The sequence below is a fragment of the Canis aureus genome, chromosome 29 (genome assembly GCF_053574225.1).
Source record: "Canis aureus isolate CA01 chromosome 29, VMU_Caureus_v.1.0, whole genome shotgun sequence".
Classification (NCBI taxonomy): Eukaryota; Metazoa; Chordata; class Mammalia; order Carnivora; family Canidae; genus Canis; species Canis aureus.
Window position 1 is genome coordinate 40,831,315 of NC_135639.1, and position 19,228 is coordinate 40,850,542.

Genomic DNA, 19,228 nt, shown 5'->3' on the forward strand with positions numbered 1-19,228 from the left:
ATAGGCACTCCCAGGAAACACCAAAACTCAGGGTTCTGTGCTATTCTTGAAGGAGTTCTGTAGATTTGGAAAGCATGAATGAATGAGTGAATGGTTGTGATATGAACAGAAGAGCCCTGACTGGGAGAGGGTGGAGGGGCCCTCCTCCTCCCGCTGGTCAGGAGCTTGCCCTGCACCTGCTCCTGGGCCCCCTTGGGAAACTCACATTAGTCCTAGAGCCTCAGAATGTCCGAGCTGTTTGACTTGAAAGCTTTGCCTAAGCATCTAAAGAACTGAATAAGTTGACTCAAGTAAACACTGAGGACAGGAACAGTGGTTATTAATAAATCATAACAATGATTATTTTCCTTTCAAGACACTCAATCGGCCTTATAAGAAGTTGTATCCCTGTGATTGATCAACTGGGGAAAAGCCTGGGCTGGTTTGGGAGCCTAAGTACCATCTGCCAGCAGTGCCTCCCTGCTGAACTGAGGCAGCTGGGAGCTGGTTCTTCCTCTCTTCTGAGGGAGCCTGGGGCAGGGCAGGCAGGGATGCTAGCATCTGCTCAAACAGAAACCAGTCCAGCCTCCTGCCTCAGGCCAGACCCGGCCCCATTGCCCCAGGAAACAAGCCCCCCCACCCCCTGCAACCCCCACCCCATTGCCTGCCTCCTCCATACCTGCAGCCTTCAGGAGGGTAGTGCCCAGGGCCTGGGGATCAGGGCAGTAAACATTGCTACATTGTCTGGCCACCTTGAGGGAACAGCAGATCACTCACACTGCAGTCATTTCTTTCTTGCTGGGCACCTCCTGTCCACCAGGCTCAGTATCCAGCATACTGCCCTCCAAGAGCTCAGCCTCCCTGGGTAGACATGCCTGGACAGGGAGTGTCTCTGCAGACATGGCCCAGTGCTCAGCTGAGGACTCTCCAGTATTCCTCAGTGTTGGGGTGCACTGATGGGTCACTGTATTTTTTTTTAGCTCCTGCATGTGCTGGCCCTGTCCAGATGCTATAGGGGGTGTGGAAGGAAGGGCAGGTATATTCTGGGTCCTACCATTGCTATGATCCTGTCAAATGAGACCATTTCAGGTCTTGTTGTAATAGAAGACAACAAAAAGAACCAAAGATGTAGCATTAGAACATTCTGTAAAGCCAGATTCCTCACTAAAGGCCCCAGAGAGTCTTTAGAAAGGTGGAAGATTCTACATAGCCCTTGCAGATTCCCCAAGAAGAGGAAGAGGAGAATATACAAATAGACAGAGGAGACCTGAGCCAACCCACCTCTTCCAGAGATTCTTCACCCACAGGGGCCCTGCTTCTGTCCAGGCTCATGTTAGAAATCTCAATTAAAAAACAAAAGCCTAGGCACTGCTGACTTCATTTTGCCATTGACTCCCAACCCATTAAAGGAATTTTAGAGATGAAGAAATTGAGACCTAGAGAAGAGAACTCAATAACTAGGGGTCACACCTGTACTCTCCCTCACCTCAGTCCTCTGTCAGACTCCACAGGAATCCTCAGGTTGTGGAACCCTAGTGCCCGAGCCCCTAGTGCCACAGACAGCTCTGGACCCTGGAATGAAATCAGTAAGTGTCTGCTGAATCCAGCCCTGCTCCAGCCCTGATATGGAAGGAGTGATGGAGGGGCAGTTACAGCCCTAGGAGCAGAGGGATCCTTCCCGATGCTGTCGGGTTCTGTCGAACACAACCCCCACCTACCTGCCAGCAGCTCCACCCAAGCGCTTCTTCTTACGGAACAGCTGAGGTGCAGAGCAGAGGTGGAGAGCAGGGCGGACCCCAGATGTGGTGCCATGGGCACCTGGAAATGGAAAGGCAGATTTTCTAGCATTGCAGAAACTTCTAGAGAATTTGTAAGATTCATTCAAGAGGAGAAAGGGGTCCAAATGACCAGAAGACCTATAAGGACCCTAGCTGCACCACCACCCCCAACCACCACTCCCAGTCAGCAGTTCCCACCAGGGGCAATCAGTTTAGTGGGCAAAGGGAGAGAGCAGAAACATTACACAGGGAGTGGGAGCCTATGCAAAAACATCCCCTTGGTAAGTAACCCAACAACAGGGTGAGCTAAAACAGTAACTAAGTGTCATTTTATACCTACTAAATTATGGAGTAGGAATATTCCCATTATGATATTCCATATGGATGACTATGAAGGAACTGGTACATCAGTATAATTTTGTGTTGTAATATATCCACATACCATTTTTAGAAGGAAGGGAAGGGTATAATGGCACCTAACCAGCTAAATGCCTTAGAAAAGTCCATGCCTTCTGCCCTGTGAGTCTGCTCTGGGAACCCATCTCCAGAGAACAGTTCCACATGGAGACATCCACTGCACCATTTCCATTAATAGGATCCTCACTGCCATGGTAACCAGTTCCTGGACACCACGTCCATGCCAAGCACTCTGCCAGACGTGGCCATGTCTCCTCCTCCAGCTCGCTCTGCAGGGTCAGGTATCATCATCCCACATGCACCCAGCTTGTTCATCAGCAGACTGAGGCACAGACTGCTTCACAGAGCTGGCCACAATCCTGTATTTCTTCAACTGAACCCCATTGTCTCTTTAATTAAATAACTAACATTGGAAGAATTCCAAATACCCAGCAACAAGGGAATCTTTAGCTAACTCATAGGGATAGTAAACAGCCACAGAAATAGGGAGGGAAGCAGACTTTAATCTAGGACACATCGTTAAGTATGGGGACCAGGACCCACAGGAGGTAGGGAACAAAGGGAGAGGGCAGCCAGTAAGCGTAAGAGCAAGTGAAGCTCAACCCTTGGTGCATGCAGGGTTTCAGACATGGGCTGCTTTCCTGGAAGGGGGAGCCAAGCCGTGCCTTTTGACTCCTCTGGTTTGTCTTCCCTTTAGTCTCTGAGAAGGACTGTCTGTCCTCAGGGATCAACAGTCCCCCTTCTGTGCATTGGGGGTGAGCCTAGAAACAGCCTGCTTGCTCTCTGGGCCATAGCACAGCCAAGACAAGGCTAGAACATTCAGCAAGGACCTCACCACAGCCAAGAGATGGCAACGGGGCATCAAGGTGGAGACGGTGGGGACAGACACAATCTGAGCTACCACAGCTGTGCGGGGTGACAGGATGATGTCTCTCCTTACTCTCCCTGCTGTCATTGAGCTGACCCTTCTAGAACAGGGCTCAAGGGATGGCCTCGTTATTTTTTGCTCATGTAAAAGTGGTCAATTGAGGATCGTATCTCAGGCCATATGTCACTTGAGGCAAAGCGGGGGCCACCAAACTATACAGTCTCCTCAGAGAGCAGCTGAGTGTCATGGCACATTTAATCCCATGATAAGACACAGACACACCTACTCATTAGGGTGAGCCTAAGTAGCCTGTAATGTTGGACAACCATGACTTACATCCATTCCCTGAGCAGCACATGGTGAGGGCCACACATGTAGACCTGGGTAAGGCACCATGTCCTCCCCAACATGCGCCTCAGCCTGGTGGGGCAGAAAGGCAGCCACACAGATAATTTGCCGTCTATGGGCCACGTGTCCTGATAGGGAAGGGAATGACTCTCTGGAGGAGATTCAGAAGGAAGGTTCTGTAGAAGAAGTATCTGAGTTGTATCTCAAAGGATACATGGGAGCTCACCAAGAATCCAAAGCCAGGATGAGTGTGAAAGGGATTGAAGAAAGGTCCAGACTAGTGGGACAGCATGGGCAGAGGATAGGCCAGGCTTAGGAAACTGTGGTCAACAGTATAGTGGGAGGAGCCTACACACATGCACACACACACACACACACATAGAATCACAGGTACGATGCCAGAACCATAGGGCACAGGGAACATGCATTCCAATCTTAAGTTAGGATCCGTGGTCTAAGAATTACAAGTGTAATGACATTTAGAAGAACTGTTCTTCATAAGTCCAGGATGACCACTCCTGGTGACCACTGCAATATGCTTGATACTGACCAGAGAGGGAAACAGAGGAGAGAGGGGGAGGTGATGGGATAAAGGTCCCATAAGGGACAAGTCATCACTGTGAAGAGCAGTACCAGCCATGGCAGAGGGCCAGTCAGTGGTGTCAAGTGGGGAGCACAGGAAGCCTGTGGGGCAAAAGGGCTTGTGGGCACTCTGAAACTCTGAGGTAGGAGAGATGGCCCCTTTGCCCACAAGGGAGCCACTAACAAGTTACAGCAAACAGCTGAATCAGAGGCCCCACTGTCTAGACACAGTATACCAAGATGATCCCAGCAGAGCAAAGGGTAGCTTTGGAGGTTCTGGGCAATGGTATTCAAGTCTAATGCCTCCAGAGAAGGGTGCTATGCAGGAACCAGGGAGGGGGTCTGAAGGGGCCAGCTCCCTCAGGGCCTAAAGTGACAGAAACCCTGGTGGAATGTGAGCTCCAGGAGGACCCAGATTTTTATCTGTTCCTTATTTATTTCATTGCCTTATCTCTAGTACCTAGAATAATGCTGATTGGGTGGGTGGTTGGGTGGATGGATAGATGGATTTGTGGATAGATGCATACATAGACACGGCAGAGACTAACTAGGCCTGCAGGCTGTGCGCCTGTCCCAAGCGGATAACCCTGGGCTGCTGCTGCTGAGGTGTTCCAGCCCATGCCCTGTTTAACTGAGGGGGAAGTATGCCAAGCACAGTCATGTCCTGCTGGTTTAGGCTCCCAAGCTCCGGTCACAGGGCAGCCAGGATGCCAGAATGGGGCAAGGACTGACAACGGGCATGTATCCTTCACACTCATTGTGTGTGTCTTTGGCTTCCAGCCCGCTCCAAAAGCCTGGTGATGGGAGAGCAGAGCCAAAGCCCTGGGCGGCTGCCCTGCCCCCACAGGCTGGGCCCTGTGCTGAAGGAGGGCTGGCTGAAGAAGCAGAGAAGCATCATGAAGAACTGGCAGCAGCGCTGGTTCGTGCTGCGTGGGGATCAGCTTTTCTACTACAAGGACAAAGATGAGACCAAGCCCCAGGTGAGAAGCACGCGCCTTGCATCCTGGGGCATCATGACAGGGTTGAAGGGAGGGTAAACCATGCCCAGGAGAGGGCCGAAGGCAGAGATAGCCTCCTGTTCTCAAGCCCTGAGCCACTGACTTCAATCACAGTGGCACTTCACCAGGATTTCTGAAGTGGTTTTTGTTCTCAGCCCTCATGTCCCTGGTATCACAATTTGTTTTACAGAAGCACATCCACAGCTTCAGTAATGAAAATGTCTCCATAGAAAGTTGATAGGGAACATCTCTGCACAGCTTAAGAAAATGAATCTTCCCTGTGTTCTTTCCAGCCTCTTGGAAACATTCCAGTTACTTGCAATGTCCAAGGACATGGATACCAAAGACAAATCTCACCTCAAACTGAAACGTGGCTCACTGCGGAGCCCCTGTGTCCAATGCCTCTGCCTTTCAGTGGCTACCTCTGTTTTCTACCAGTCCTGGAAGATCCACCTGGTCTGGGGTCCCACTGTGTGGAGCTGGAGCCTGAGGGCAGAAAGGGTGCTCAGTGATGGACAAGTTGGAGGAAGGACCTGGGCATAGCACAGGATCATATGGACATCACAGTAGGAAGATAGATGACCTCCCCACCCCTCTTTCAGTTTTTCTGAGTATATCAAGGGGAAGCATCAGTTGTGTGCTAGCATATGTTTGGCCATCTCCAACATTTGGGATCTTCCCTTAAAAAATGGAGATGGGGGTGGAAAGGAGCAGGCCTCATGTCAGAGCTTCCAGTGACAATAGTGGCGTAATGTTCTTCTGTCTTCCGTGTATTATTCTAATGGTTAACTTCTGTTTGTGGAAAGTCTCCATTGAACAGTGATATCACCTTTTCCCTTTTAATATATCTAAGTTAAAATAAAAAAGCATTGGGGTGCCTAGGTAGCTCAGTTGATTAAGCGCCTGGCTCTTGATTTCAACTCAGGTCATGGTCTCAGGGTCAAGAGATCCAGCCTTATGTCAGGATCCATGCTCAGCGAGTAGACTGTGTCAGGATTCTCTCACTCCTTCTGCCCCTCCCCATGCTTGCTCTTCTCTCTCTCTCTCTCTCTCTCTCTCTCTCTCTCTCGTAAATAAATCTTTAAAAAAAAAATCAAAAAGCATTGCACAGCAATGTGAAGGTACTTAGCGCCCCTGAACTATACACTTAAAATGGTTAAAACAGTAAGTTATACATTTTTTACCACAATAAAAAATAAATAAATAGAAGTGTGGGACTGTTTAAGGAAAACTTTTCCATAAATTCTAGCACAGAGGAGAGGTGGGTAGGACACACATCATGAAGGTGGAGCTGAACTAAAGCTTAGGAAACCCTGATCTTGTCCAGCCTCCCTGCTTTCATAAGGAAGGAAAATGACTCCCAGGAAGGTCGAGTGGAACAAATAGAAACTTTGGAGTCAGGCAGATGTGAAATTGATTTGAATTAGGCCTCGCACTCTAGCGTTATGACTTGGGACAGGTCACTTACTTTGTTTTCCCTTTGGTTTTCTCACTGCTAAATGGAGACATCATTCCCTACGTCACAGAAATGTGCTAAGGATCAGATTGTAGCACATATACATATCTGATTGCAGATCCTAGCACATGGGTGGGTACCCTCCAGCTTCCTCAGCCTTGCCTTTGCCTTCCTCCCCACTTCCCCAGCCCTGCTGCCGCTCCCACTCCCCAGATTAGGTACCACACTTCTGGCTTGCCCACCACCATTTTCCTTCTGGCCTTTACTTGTGGTGTTGAAGACCAGCCTTGGCCTTTAAACAATGTCTTCACTTTCCTGGCTGACCTGTTAGTGTCACTCTGATGACTGGGAAAGTTGCCAGGGTCCCCACCCTTTTGGGGCCCTGTATGTGGCCCCTACTGCCATCCCCTCCTGGCCTAGCCCGTGACACCATCTCCTGAGAGAACTGTGTTAGTGCTGGGCAAGCCCAGTGGACAAAAGGAACACACTGAGGTGGCCCAGGCCATGTGTGGACCCCTGCCACAGGCTTCCCCACATGTTCCTCAAGGTGAGGCTGAGGTGGCCCTTGTCCATCAGCTGCAGCTCCATGAGGAAGCTCTGTCTCCTGGATTTCCTAAACCAGACACTCCTTTTCCTCACCTCCATCTTTTCCAGACTTCAGTGGCTTCTGGTGGAAACAGCTAACAAAATGGTGGCATCCACATCCCCAGTCATCAGCCTGGGCATGGGAGGAGCCTGGAGCCCAGTCCTAACTAAACCAGGGCATTCATGCCAGGGAGCCATTGGATCTCTAAAAGGAGCCACTGTCTCCCAATAGATGCCAGCATCAGGCCCAGGGCCCCTGTTTTGGCCTCTCTGGGCCTGGCTAACACTCCCAAGTCCTCTTGGAACAGGATTCCTTCCCACAATTGCTCCCCCCCCTCCACAAAGCCCAGTGGCAGCCCTGTTGCACAGGTTCCTAATCTCAAGGAAACTGTTGGTTAAATTGGATTCATTTAGCTTATACAGTATGATCTCAAACCTGCATGCCTGCTGGCAAAATAGCCCATACATTTCCACTTAATTGCATGAACTACATGTAATGGACTAAGTCTCAATATCTGGTTCCTGGAAAAATGTGCCCTGCTCACTGTTTACAGTGACAGAAGTGCCCAGGCAGTAAACACCCACCTGACAGACAGCCTGTCATCTGTCTAGAAGATGTAATTGTCACGAGGAAGGACATCCAGCTACCCTTGATGCTGCCCAGAGCACATCACACATGGCGAGGATGACTCTCGGCCCATATTCTTATTCTCTCTCCAACCGCTATCACTTCCCCTATCCCCTTCTCACTAGCGGGAGGGCCAGCAGAGTACATAAGAGCATAGAGATGGGGAAAATTCGAGATAGAGGCAAAGTAGGCATACAAGGCTGGACAGGAAGACTAGGCAAAGAAAGGAGCTTTAGAGCAGAACCTGGAAGCGTGCCCTTGTCCTAACTCCTTTTGCCAGTGCCTGCTTCTGATGATTTCTTCAGCAGACAGACCCTACGGTTGCACTAATAGAAGATTCCAGGTTTTTGCATCTTAGTGGTTTTAGCTGCTGCTGGAAATGTTTCCTGGGCCATAAAACCTGTTGCTGAATTCTTTGTTGAGCAGGCTGATGCATTGCCGTGGTTCAAGGACTCACTTTTAGTCTAATGATTCGACATCCAGATCCTTCTCTTGTGGGTCTCTTGACTTTGAATAGAAATGGAACAGCATAGAAGTGGAAAGTAGAACTTCCAAAACATAAGATGGAAAAAGTGTAACAAATGTGATCAGTTCAACAAATGCATGGAAAATGGGAGGGACAAAAACAAGAGGGAAAAGTGAATAGGAAAGATAAAATAAGCAAATAGGATGACAAGGAATACGTACAAACATTGCAGTCATCATAACAAATGTGATTAGGTCAGATTCACCTGAATCTTAAGAGACAGTGGAAGATTGGCTTTAAAAAGAACAAAAAACAGAAAGATTGAAAAACAAAACAATGGAGAAAAGATAAGTCAGCGAATGCAAGCAAAAGGCGAGCAGATTTAGCAACATCAAAATAAAGAATAATAGAATCCAAGGTAATAAAAAGGAACAAAGAGAAATATTTCATAATAATATAACTAACATACTGAGAAAATAGAGCAGCTGTGAACATCTATGCTCTTAGTGACATAGCTTTGAAGGATACATAAAGAAAAACAATACTCATTTTTCTCCATTTTTTTCAAAAAGTGAAATTATAGAGATGTAGTTGCTGACTATAATGCAAAAAAAGACTTATAAATTAGGAACAAAATGACAGTGAGTGAGGGTGTGTGTGCAAGACAGAGAAGTTCTATACACAAGGAAATAAAATATATACTTCATGGGATGCCTGGGCGGCTCAGTACATTAAGCATCTAACTCTTGATTTTGGCTCGAGTCTTGATCTCAGGGTCATGAGATCGAGCCCTGAGGCAGGCTCTATGCTCAGTGGGGATTTTGCTTGAGACTCTCTCTCCCTCTCTCTCTATCCCTCACCGCCCACCATTCACAAGTTCTCGTTTTCTCTCTCTCAAATAAATTTAAAATACACACACACTTCATAATACCTCCTAAATTAATAAAGAAATCAAAAACTAAAGGCAAACTTCTAGTTAAAGATGACAGATTTAAAAACCTTACAACTCCAGTAAACAGAACTGCTTTTGAAGGTGTGAACACACCTAGGTGGAAGGGACAGAAGACAGCTGCCACCACAGCATGCTGGATGCAAGAAAACAGATGGGCAAGAGGTAGCTGACTCAGCTGATCCCCGAGAGCTCAATTCCAAGTGAGCACTAGGAGAGCACAAAAATCTGGTTTGCAAAGCAGCACCCCCTCACCTCCCACCAAAGATTCAGGAATTGGCAAGACCAGTTATCTCTGGAAACAAGGGCAAAACAGGAGCGCAAAACAGAGCTGGTGGAAGGTCAGTTTAAAAAGCAACTGGGCCGCGGATATGAACAACCGCATGTGAAGCCTGACTGCTCTTCCTCCCTGTGGTGTAACACTGGGATTCCCCAGGAAGGCTGGGAGAGAGGCACTCCAGGCTGAGAACACCTGGCCCCCTGCTGGAGGGAGCCCTGCCCAGAACAGGAGAGTGAGACAGAAGGGGATGGGCTCCAGGTACTCAGGCCTCCCCATCTCCATCCCACTTGTGGCTCCAGCAGTCAGGAAGAGCCCTCAGGAAGGAAATGAAGAACTTTCACTGAAGAATCTAACAGACCAAGAAGAAAAAAAGCAAAATATACTGACAGCAGGGCTTCTCAAGTGAAGCAGCCCCAGCCCATCTCTGCTGGCCTGTCATGTAGACGCTGCCCCTCAAACAGCTTCCAGTCTACTCTTTACAGAACCCTTTCTAAATAGGGATAAATAGCTTTGGGTCACTACACATTTAAGGAAAGAATCTCATGTGAAGGACACATGCAAACACAGGAAGAAAGAAAACAGAGGCACCAGAAACCATGCAGGAGAAAAAAAAAGTAAAAAAAAAAAAAAAAAAAGATTTTATTTATTTAAAAGTGAAAGAGCATTGAGGTGGGCAGGGGATGCGAACCCTGGAGAAGGCGAAGGTATTGCTGCCTTACACCTTGCCTCATGGCACTGTTTGATTCATTCAGTTGTGTTGAGATATGACCTTAACTGAAAAAGTGGGTGAAATAAAACCCAAGTAATTTATTTGGGGAATTTTCAGAATACGAGCTGCAGGGAGGGCATGGAGAGTGAGGTATTCTTTTAAATTCTTACAGTGATACTATATTCATTTAAATCCGTATCTTAAAGTATTTTTAATTTAAACAAGAAAAGAAAAACTCAAGCCAAAAGTGAAAGGATGCAGCCCTAGAGAGTTCAGAGGGCTCCCTCTTCTAGAGAGGGCCGCCGAGTCCAGCTGGCCTCTGCAGAGCCATTTGTAAAGAGCTCCAACTGTGGCACTGGCAAAGGTCTTCATGGAGAAAGAGTTGGCGGCAAGAAGGATGCCATGGGACCTTTGCAGCTGGTGTCTCCAACTAGTCACGTTTGGCTTAGTGAACTTGCCCCTGACTTCCTGAGAACTTCTGGAGAGCCTGACTTCTCTTCCTCCTTCCTACTTTCCACCTGCAAATCTGTCCACAGAAAAGCAGGTGACTAATTGCCTCCCACTGCTACCATAGATCTTGCCAGAGAGAATTCCAGTAGATCTCTCTGCGCTCAGAAGGAACACGTGAGTGTGATGGAAAGGTACTGAGGTACCACACACAAGAAGCCCTGCTCACTGCCTCAGGGTAACTCAAGAGCTACTGGGCAGATGTCCTCCACAGGGTATTAGGGGTCATCATGAGCTGTTTGGGGAGTGATGGTAACTTTACTGTTAGTGCTGCAGAAGAAAAACTAAACAATAAATGTTTTCTTGTTTAAAATGTCCTTGGGGACAACTCCAAATGTTTCTTTTGCAAAGAATTACTCCTTGGAGTCTTATACAAAGAAAAATCCTTCCTTTATTTTGGATCAAATATCAGAATCTGTGGGGTTTTTTTAGAGGAAGCTTTATATTTGTGAAGCTATTTGGGAAATATAACTCCCCATTATTAAACAGATCAACATGAAAATTCTAGTCACTTATTTTAATCAAATAGAAACATATTTCTTAAATTCAAATCGGTAACAGCAGCCAGCTTATTTTTAGACAATATTTAGTGAAAACCATTTCTTTTTCTGCATCAGGCATGCGAAGGAAAAATATAAGATTGAAGGAATAATCCAAAAATACATGTTTTAAAGCTTATCTTGCACCGTACAGCAGTTGTTTTGAAAGTGGGCCAGCAGAATAACGAGACCAGCAACACCTGTTGCCTATACCACCAGTCATTCTACGGCAATATTTGCTACCATTGTAGGGAAAGAAAACCAGGATACTAAGAGGCCTGATGACACCCTCCAGAATATACAAATCACAAGTAACAAGAGTCTGGCTGCCCCCGAATCCTTTTGCACCCAGAATGTCACACCTGCAAAATGGATCTTCACCTTCTACAAATGACTCCCGTGTTTCCCTGCATGTGGCCTGACTATTGATGTAAATACAATGAGCTTCTCGCAGGGTCTGCTAATTTCAGCCAGCATGGTTATTAGCTTACAGGACTTCAGTGTCTCCCACTTATAATCAATCCTTTGGCCTTCAATTGAAACCAGTTAATCTACAGTAACAGCTACAAGACTGATTGGTAAATTGCTAGTTTTGTCTATGACTCGCCAGAAAAATGAATCAGATGATATTGAGCCAGCTTGGAAATTATATTTTATTCATTGTTTAGACAGGAATAACTTACTTTTAATTATATATGGAGCATTCTAGCTCCTTAATACATTAACAGACTGCTGGGCAAAATGGGGGAGATTGGGGGCATCTGTGTAGGACTGCTGCCTTGCCCGGGCCCCTGAGGTGGAAGAGAGCATTTCTCGAATGAACTGCACCTTTGGAGAGGAGAGGAATGAAGTGTGACTTTCTCCACAAAACACAGCCTGTACCCTGTGGTGGCAGTCCCCTCGGCAGGGCAGACTGGCACTGGTCAGTGTGCAAGAATCTGTGTTTCTCAGACTAACCCATTCTCAAGTACCCAGCTCAGAGGCTGCTTTCAAAGGCACTGTGGACCCCAGAGCACAGCTCCAGTTGCAGGGCTCGAGAGCAGTAGCAGAGAACCAGACCATTTCCAGCCCAGGAAGGGCCGCTCCCGTTCAAGGTGAGTCCCTGGACCCAGCACCAGCACATGTCAATAGTGTGTATTCCCAGCCGAAACAAACCTCTGGGGGGGGGGGGGGGTTGTGCTCCGAAGCATGGACCAGGCTGAGCCTGCAGGGTCAGTTTCTGGGACACCTGTTTGTCATGGGGACAGAAGGTTGGAAACAAGGCAAGGAAAAACCACATGGAAGAGTAGCTTATGGTCCAGGGCCCCATACCTGAGCTGTAGAGAGGCCCTATATCCCCACCACCACCACCCTGCTCCCAGCTGAAGGAACAGCAGAGGCTTTTCCAAACCCTCCAGCCAGGCTCCAAAGAGCTAAAGGTAGGGTGAGCCCCAAGGTAAGTCAGAAATCTACACCAACATCCACCCAAGTCCTGGATCGGAGAAAATACTGGAAAGAGGTGGGTGGCCAGCGAAGACCCCCACCCCTTAGGAAGCTGAGAGCACGTGCCACTGGTGGCTGGTTCCTGTGTGAATGCATCAGTCCTCTTCTGCAGATACCAAGTGTCCTGGGCTCCCAATGAATTCAACTTATCTCTTGTTTCTCCCTTAACCCCTCCACCTGGAAAACTAGGTATTTTAAGGCGGCAAAGAGGCCTACTGCTGGGTCCAGTGAGCCAAGGAGGAAGACGGATCATTTTCATGCTCTGTCCAGGGGAGTTCCTACAAGGCTGGGCATTTGCCAGGGACTGGTGTGGTAGCCATGACCCCTTACTCATGGTGACCTACAGCCTTGCTGGGTTCCTTCCAGCACTCCGGTCCCAAAAGTCAGACAGGAAGTCAGACATCAGACATGGCCATCACAGCTTGAGGTCAAAACCCAGAACTTTTCCAAGCCCCACTCAGTGCTTCTGACCACGAGAGTAAGGCAGCTCCCCCACACCTCCTAATACCGCATCACAAATAGACTGGCCTGACCTCTCATTGCCTTTCCCTCCCAACATCCAATCAGAGGAGCAAGAGAATAATCTTTATTAATTAAACAGCATTACTTCCATAAAAAATGCAATGTTTAAATAGTACCATGATTCTAAAACTTTTTGTGTGTGTGGCCAAGTGAGCAGTTTGGGATAAAATTATCTAAAATTTAACATCTCCAAATACCTTCTAATTAGTTACAATCAACAATGTTCAATGGTCCTGAAATCCAGCACCTAAGCACAGTAAAAATTTAAATTTTGCTATGGACCAGTGGTAGCCTCATCTGTCTCTGAAGACCTCCAAGGTTTGCTAAGAGGGGCAGGAAAGAAAAGATTAAGGTCACTCCTGACCAGTCCTACTGGCCAGAGCTTTGTCACCACTAGAAGGTTCAGGAAAGCCCCGTATAAGCATTCTAGTCTGGTCACAAGCATTAATTCACCTGTAACCCTAAAAGTCTACTCAACACCCACAGGCACTGTGGGCCTGCCACAGTGACCCAACAAGGCCAGGACACTAACTCTCCTGAGCATTGGCTTTGTACACTTTCCAACATGGCATTGCATTTCATTCCCATAAACTTGGTCACAGGCATTAGGATGCCCACAGTGAAGATGAGGGCCCAGGGTCAGAGGTTGAGTTCGATGCTGCCTTACCTGTGTAGAATGAGGTGTTAGCTGAAGATCCGGGCACCTCAACCCCACCACCTGCTGTGAGACAGGGATCCAGTGAGATGGAGCCAACTAAAGGGATGGCCCCAGAAATGACTCAGTGCAGGTCAGGGATATACATGATCTGGGCTGGAGTCTAGACCAGGAACCTGGAATGACACAGAGCTAACTAACTGTAGGAAAAACCAGGACCTCAGGAAGAGAACCTACCACCCTGCCAAGGACACCCCTTCAGGGATTAGGATTGGCTATGAGGCCAGAGGATTCCTAGGGTCTCTGCCCAGACCCCATGCTTAGAGCTGCAAGTCTGCCCCAGGCCCCCGGCCCACCCTTGGTTCCTAGCAGGATCTACCTGCAAGGGCTCAGGCCTTGGGCTGGGCAGCCCCACAGGTAAGGGATTTAGGGATGGTGGTCAGTTGGGAAGGTGTAGGGAGCTGGTGCTCAGCCCTCAGGGACTACCTACTGAAAGGCTCTCTGGGGAGACTAGGGGTAGCTGGCAACCCAGAGGTAGAGCAGGATGTGGGGACACGTGGAGCACACCGCATGCATCTGCAGTGCACAGGAAGTAGCATCACTCTGGAATCTGCTGGGAGAAGCTTCAGGACCCAGTCCTTAGCAAAGACATCTGCTGAACAAGTGACTCATCTCAGCTCCTTAGGGAGGGAAAGTGCCCCAGCCAAGAAGCAATTTGTCTCCAACATTAGGTTGCCTCTCTTAATACCTGCATTTTAGACAGTAATAGCCATGGTTACAGGCTTGTGTGATAAGGAAAGGGAGGATGTTCCCTGCTTGGCACTGAACTTCATTGTGATCTGCGTTATTTAAAACTCGGAGTGGTTCAGTTCCTGGTTGGGTGTCAGAGGCCAAAGCTTTTTAAGATTGATCTGACGCCACAATCAGAATTACAGAAGATAAGGAACCTTGAGTGATTGCTTTCTGAAATGTGTCTGCAATTTTTCAAGATGCTGCTGGTGGAAAATCTTATCACGTCCTTGCTAAGGAGCGTTCAGAAGGTGGTCTTCAGACAGTCTCCCTTCAGACAGAGTGAAAAATGAAGACTTTCCAGAGAGCCAGCCTCAGGCTGGAGAGAGAGCTCAGTCAGAGTGTGAAGTTCTCAGGACTATCATGAACCCCAAAACTCAGGTCAGTGGGAGGAGTGCAGGCATCCCAGCCCCTTCAGGAGGCCTCCACAGGGCTGTCCTCACAAACTGTGAAGGATGAACACTATCTTCACCATCCTGGGGCTCCAGAATCTACACCAGACCTTATTTGGGGGCATAAGCAATGGTATTATTGTGGGAAAGATTGTTCCCAGAACAAACAGGTATAGTGGCCAAAATAGGCTTTACGATAATAACTCTGACAATTACTCCTATTCATTCAGCCTTTATTGCTTACAAAGCACTAGCTCAGGGAGCAAAGGCCAGAGGTTAATATCCTCATTTTTCCAGGTAAGAAACCCAGGGCTTAGCCCAGGAGCTGCTTGAGTCCCACCTAAGCGTCAATGTCACAATAATACAAACCCATAAAATTATTTTTTAATGTTTATATATGCCCCAAGTCCTGCAAAATGGTCATAAGTGGGGCTCTACTTCTTGGCTATGAAATAATTCACAAATCACAACAGAACTTACTCTGGACAGGCACTGGACTCAGTGCTGTCTAAATGTTAGCTCATGAAATCTTCACAACATAGCCCATGACAGAGGGGGGACACTGAGGCCCATCTATTTATTGTTCCGTGCTCACTAAGATGCTACACCAGGCTGCCATCCTGGGTGCCTGCCACAGCCTGGCCCCACTCCAGGCCCTCTGCTCACTCTGTCCCATTTGGTTCCCAGAGAACCCCATTGAACAGAGAGGGAAACTGAGGCTGGGTGAGGCAAACTTGTTCACATGCTTCCTTCCTGTTGATTCGCAGAGATATCAGGGTTGAAACCGATCTGCCTGAAAGCACACACCTGTGCAGTTTCCATGACTGTCCCACCCCACCCCAGACTTAAAATGTAATCGCTGCTTACCTTTTACCATTCCCTCATTGATGGACAAGTTGTTTTCTGCTTTTTCTATTAGGAAAATAATGCTACAATGGTCATCATTATACCTATGTCCTGGTGTGTTTGTCGTCTTTGCTTGGAACAAATTCTCAAAATTCAACACTAGGTTAAATGGACATTTTTATTCCAACATTATTTTAGAAAATGCAAAATTGCTTTCAAAAAGGCTTTATCAAGTCATCATCCCATAAAAGGTGTATGAGAATGCCCAGTGATGGGGTTATCTTTTTGTGAGCTTATTTTCCACTCACCCTTATATCTTCTACAGTAAAGTATCTGTTCAAATCTTTTGCCTATTTTTAAATTGGGTTGTTTGCTCATTATTAAATTTTGAGAGTACTTTATATATTTTGAGTACAAGCCCTTTATTAGATGCATGATTTTCAAAAACTTATTCTCATGGTTTCTCTTATTTTCATTTATTTCATAATTCATATTTTCATTATCTTAGTAACTTCTAAGGAACAGGGTTTTTATTTAAATAAGTCACATTATCAATTAGTTGGTTTATGAAGTGTGCTTCTGATATTGTATCTAAGAAGTCTTTACTTAATCCAAAGTCATAAAGGTCTTCTACCAGAAGTTTCAGTCTTAGATTTTACGTTCAGGTCTATGATTCATTTGAAGCTGTGTGACATGTGAGCCATGGGCAAAGTTCATTATTTTTGCACATGAATATGGACTTGTTCCATATCATTTCCTGAAGATACTATCCTTTCTCCACTGGATTGCATTTGTGCCTTTGTCAAAAATCAGTTATATATATATATATAAAACTTTTATACATATATATGTATGTACCTATATGTATAAATTTATTGTTTCATTAATCTACATGTCTGTCTTGATGCCAATATCAAAATGTTTTGGTTGCTGTGACTTTATAATAAGTCTTAAAATCTGAAAGTGTTAGATCTCCAACATTGTTGTTTCAAAATTGTCTGGCTATGGTAAGTCCTTTGTATTTCCACATGAATTTTAGAATCAGCTGGTTACTTTCCACCGTATACCCACTGGGATTTTGACTGGGATTGCATTAGATATAGAGGCCAATCTGGGGAGGATTGACATCTGAGCAATGACCCAGGAACACAGTGTAGCTCTCCGTTTATCTATACCCTCTTTCATTTCTCCCAGCAATGATTTACAGATTTCAGTGCACAGATCTTGAACATCTTTTGCTGTATTTATCCCTAAGTATTTCCTATTTCTGATGCAATTAAAAATAGTTTTGAGTTTCAATTTCCAATTGTTCATTGCTAGTATCTAGAGATATGATTCAGTTTTGTGCAGTATACCCTGAAACCTTGCCAAACTCATTGATCACTTCTAGTAGCTTTTTCTGTAGGTTTCCACCAGATTTTCTACATAGACAATTTTGTTGTCTGTAAAAGCACTTTTACTTCTTCCTTTCTAATTTGGACAGCTTTTCTTTTTCTTTCATTATTATAGCAGCAAGGATTCCAGTACAGTACTTCATAGAAGTAGTAAGAATTTCATCATTGTCTTGATCCTGGTCTTAGGGGAAGAACTTTTTGTATGGCATTAGCTTTTAGTTTTTCATAGATACCTTTTATCAGGTTGTGGAGGTTGGTTTTTATCCCTGATTTGTTGAGATTTTTAAGCAGGAATGGATAATGAGTTTTTTCAATTGCTTTTTCTGTATCTATTGAGATGATCCTATCTTTATTAATATGGTGAATTGCACTGATGGGTTTTGGAATGTTAAACCAACCTTGCATACTTGAGACAAACCCCAGCTGCTCATTATATATTTTTAAATGTTGTTAAATGTGATTTGACAAATCTTGCTGAGAATTTTTACATCTGTGTTCCCAAGGGATATTAATTTGTAGTGTCTTTTCCTTGTGATGCCCTTGGCTGGTTGTATATGAAGATAAAGCTGGCCTCATAAAATGCATTGGAAAGTAGGCCCTCTTTCTCAATTTTCAAGGAAAGTTTGAGGAGTATTGGTATTATTACTTCTTTAAATATTTGATAAAATTCACTAATGAAGCCATCTGAGCCTGGAGTTTTCTCTGTTGGAAGATTTTTAGCTACAGATTCCATTTCTGTACAAGCTAGGGGCTATTGAGCTATTTCTTCCTGCGTGAGCTTCAGTACTTTCTTTTTGATCCATTTCACCTAAGCTGTCAAATTGCTAGCATAATGTTGTTCTTAACATTACCTTACCCTTTCAATATCTGTAGACTCTAGTGATATCACCTCTCTCATTCCTGATATTGGTAATCTCTTTTTTTTCCTGATAAGTCTAAAGGCTTATCAATTGTATTGATCTCCTCAAAAAAAAAAAACAAAAAACAGCTTTTGGTTTCATTGATGTTCTCTATTGTTTTTCTATTTTCCATTTTATTTAGAGCCACTCTGATCTTTTAAGTTTTTTTTTCTTTTACTTTGGGTTTAACTTGCTTCTCTTTATGTACTTTCTTAAGGTGGAGGCCTAAGAGGTCTTCTTTTTGAATATCAGTATTGAGTGCTACAATTTATCCCTTACATACTTCTTTTGCTCCATGCCCAGTGTGGAGCCCAACCCGGGGCTTGAACTCATGACCTTGAGATCAAGACCCTGAGATGAAGAGTCAGAGGTTCAACCAACTGAGCCACCCAGGCACTCCCTTGAAGTACTTCTTTAAAGGCACTTCACAGATTTTTGTATGTCATGTTTTCATTTTTATCTAGTACAAAGTACTCTTTATTTCTTTTATTTCTTTTTTGACCTGTGGATTATTTAGAAGTATGTTAATGGGATTTCCAAATATTTGGGGGATTTTCCAGAAATCTTTCTGTTACTGATTTCTAACTTCATTCCATTGTAGTCAGAGAACATGTGTTGTATTTAAATGCTTTTCCCTTTATTGAGACCTGTTTATGGTTTCCTGTGCATTTGAAAAGAAGGTATATTCTGCTTTTGAGGGGATAGCAATTTGGTCAAATGAGTTGATGGTGTTCTTTTGGGCTTTCTATACCCTTATGGATTTCTTCTCTTCATGTTCTATCAAAGTATAAAATCAGTCATGGTGGGCAGCTATTTCTACCACAGAGGTTGGCAAACACTACAAATTTGATAGCCTTATTTTTCCCAGCCTGTGGCTAAACATTTGCCAGCACACCACCAGACCCGGTACTCTGTGTTTTGACAAGCTCTGAAGTGATTCTGATGTGCTTAAAGTTGAGACCTGCCCTAAACGTCCCCCGCTGGGTGCTTCCTATTGACTCCTTAGGCATCTTACTACTGTCACAAGAGGAAGAGGAAAGCACCCTACCCTCTCCCCGCTCCCACTCCTACCCAGTGCCTGAGCACAGTGTAGGATCAAAGCTGTGCTCTTGCTGTGTGGAGGCAGGAGGGAATCTGGGTCCCCCAAAGTCAGTTCTGAA

General features: G+C 45.7%; 1 protein-coding gene across 3 annotated transcripts in view; it reads left to right on the forward strand.

Moving 5' to 3' along the window:
• ARHGAP22 (Rho GTPase activating protein 22) overlaps positions 1 to 19,228 on the forward strand; it is a 135,717-nt gene that overhangs the window by 24,814 nt on the left and 91,675 nt on the right. For all 3 annotated transcript variants that reach the window (XM_077878628.1, XM_077878630.1, XM_077878629.1), the window contains exon 2: positions 4,753 to 4,952. In XM_077878628.1, coding sequence (XP_077734754.1) covers positions 4,753 to 4,952 — 200 coding nt within the window. The remainder of the gene's footprint in view (positions 1 to 4,752; positions 4,953 to 19,228) is intronic.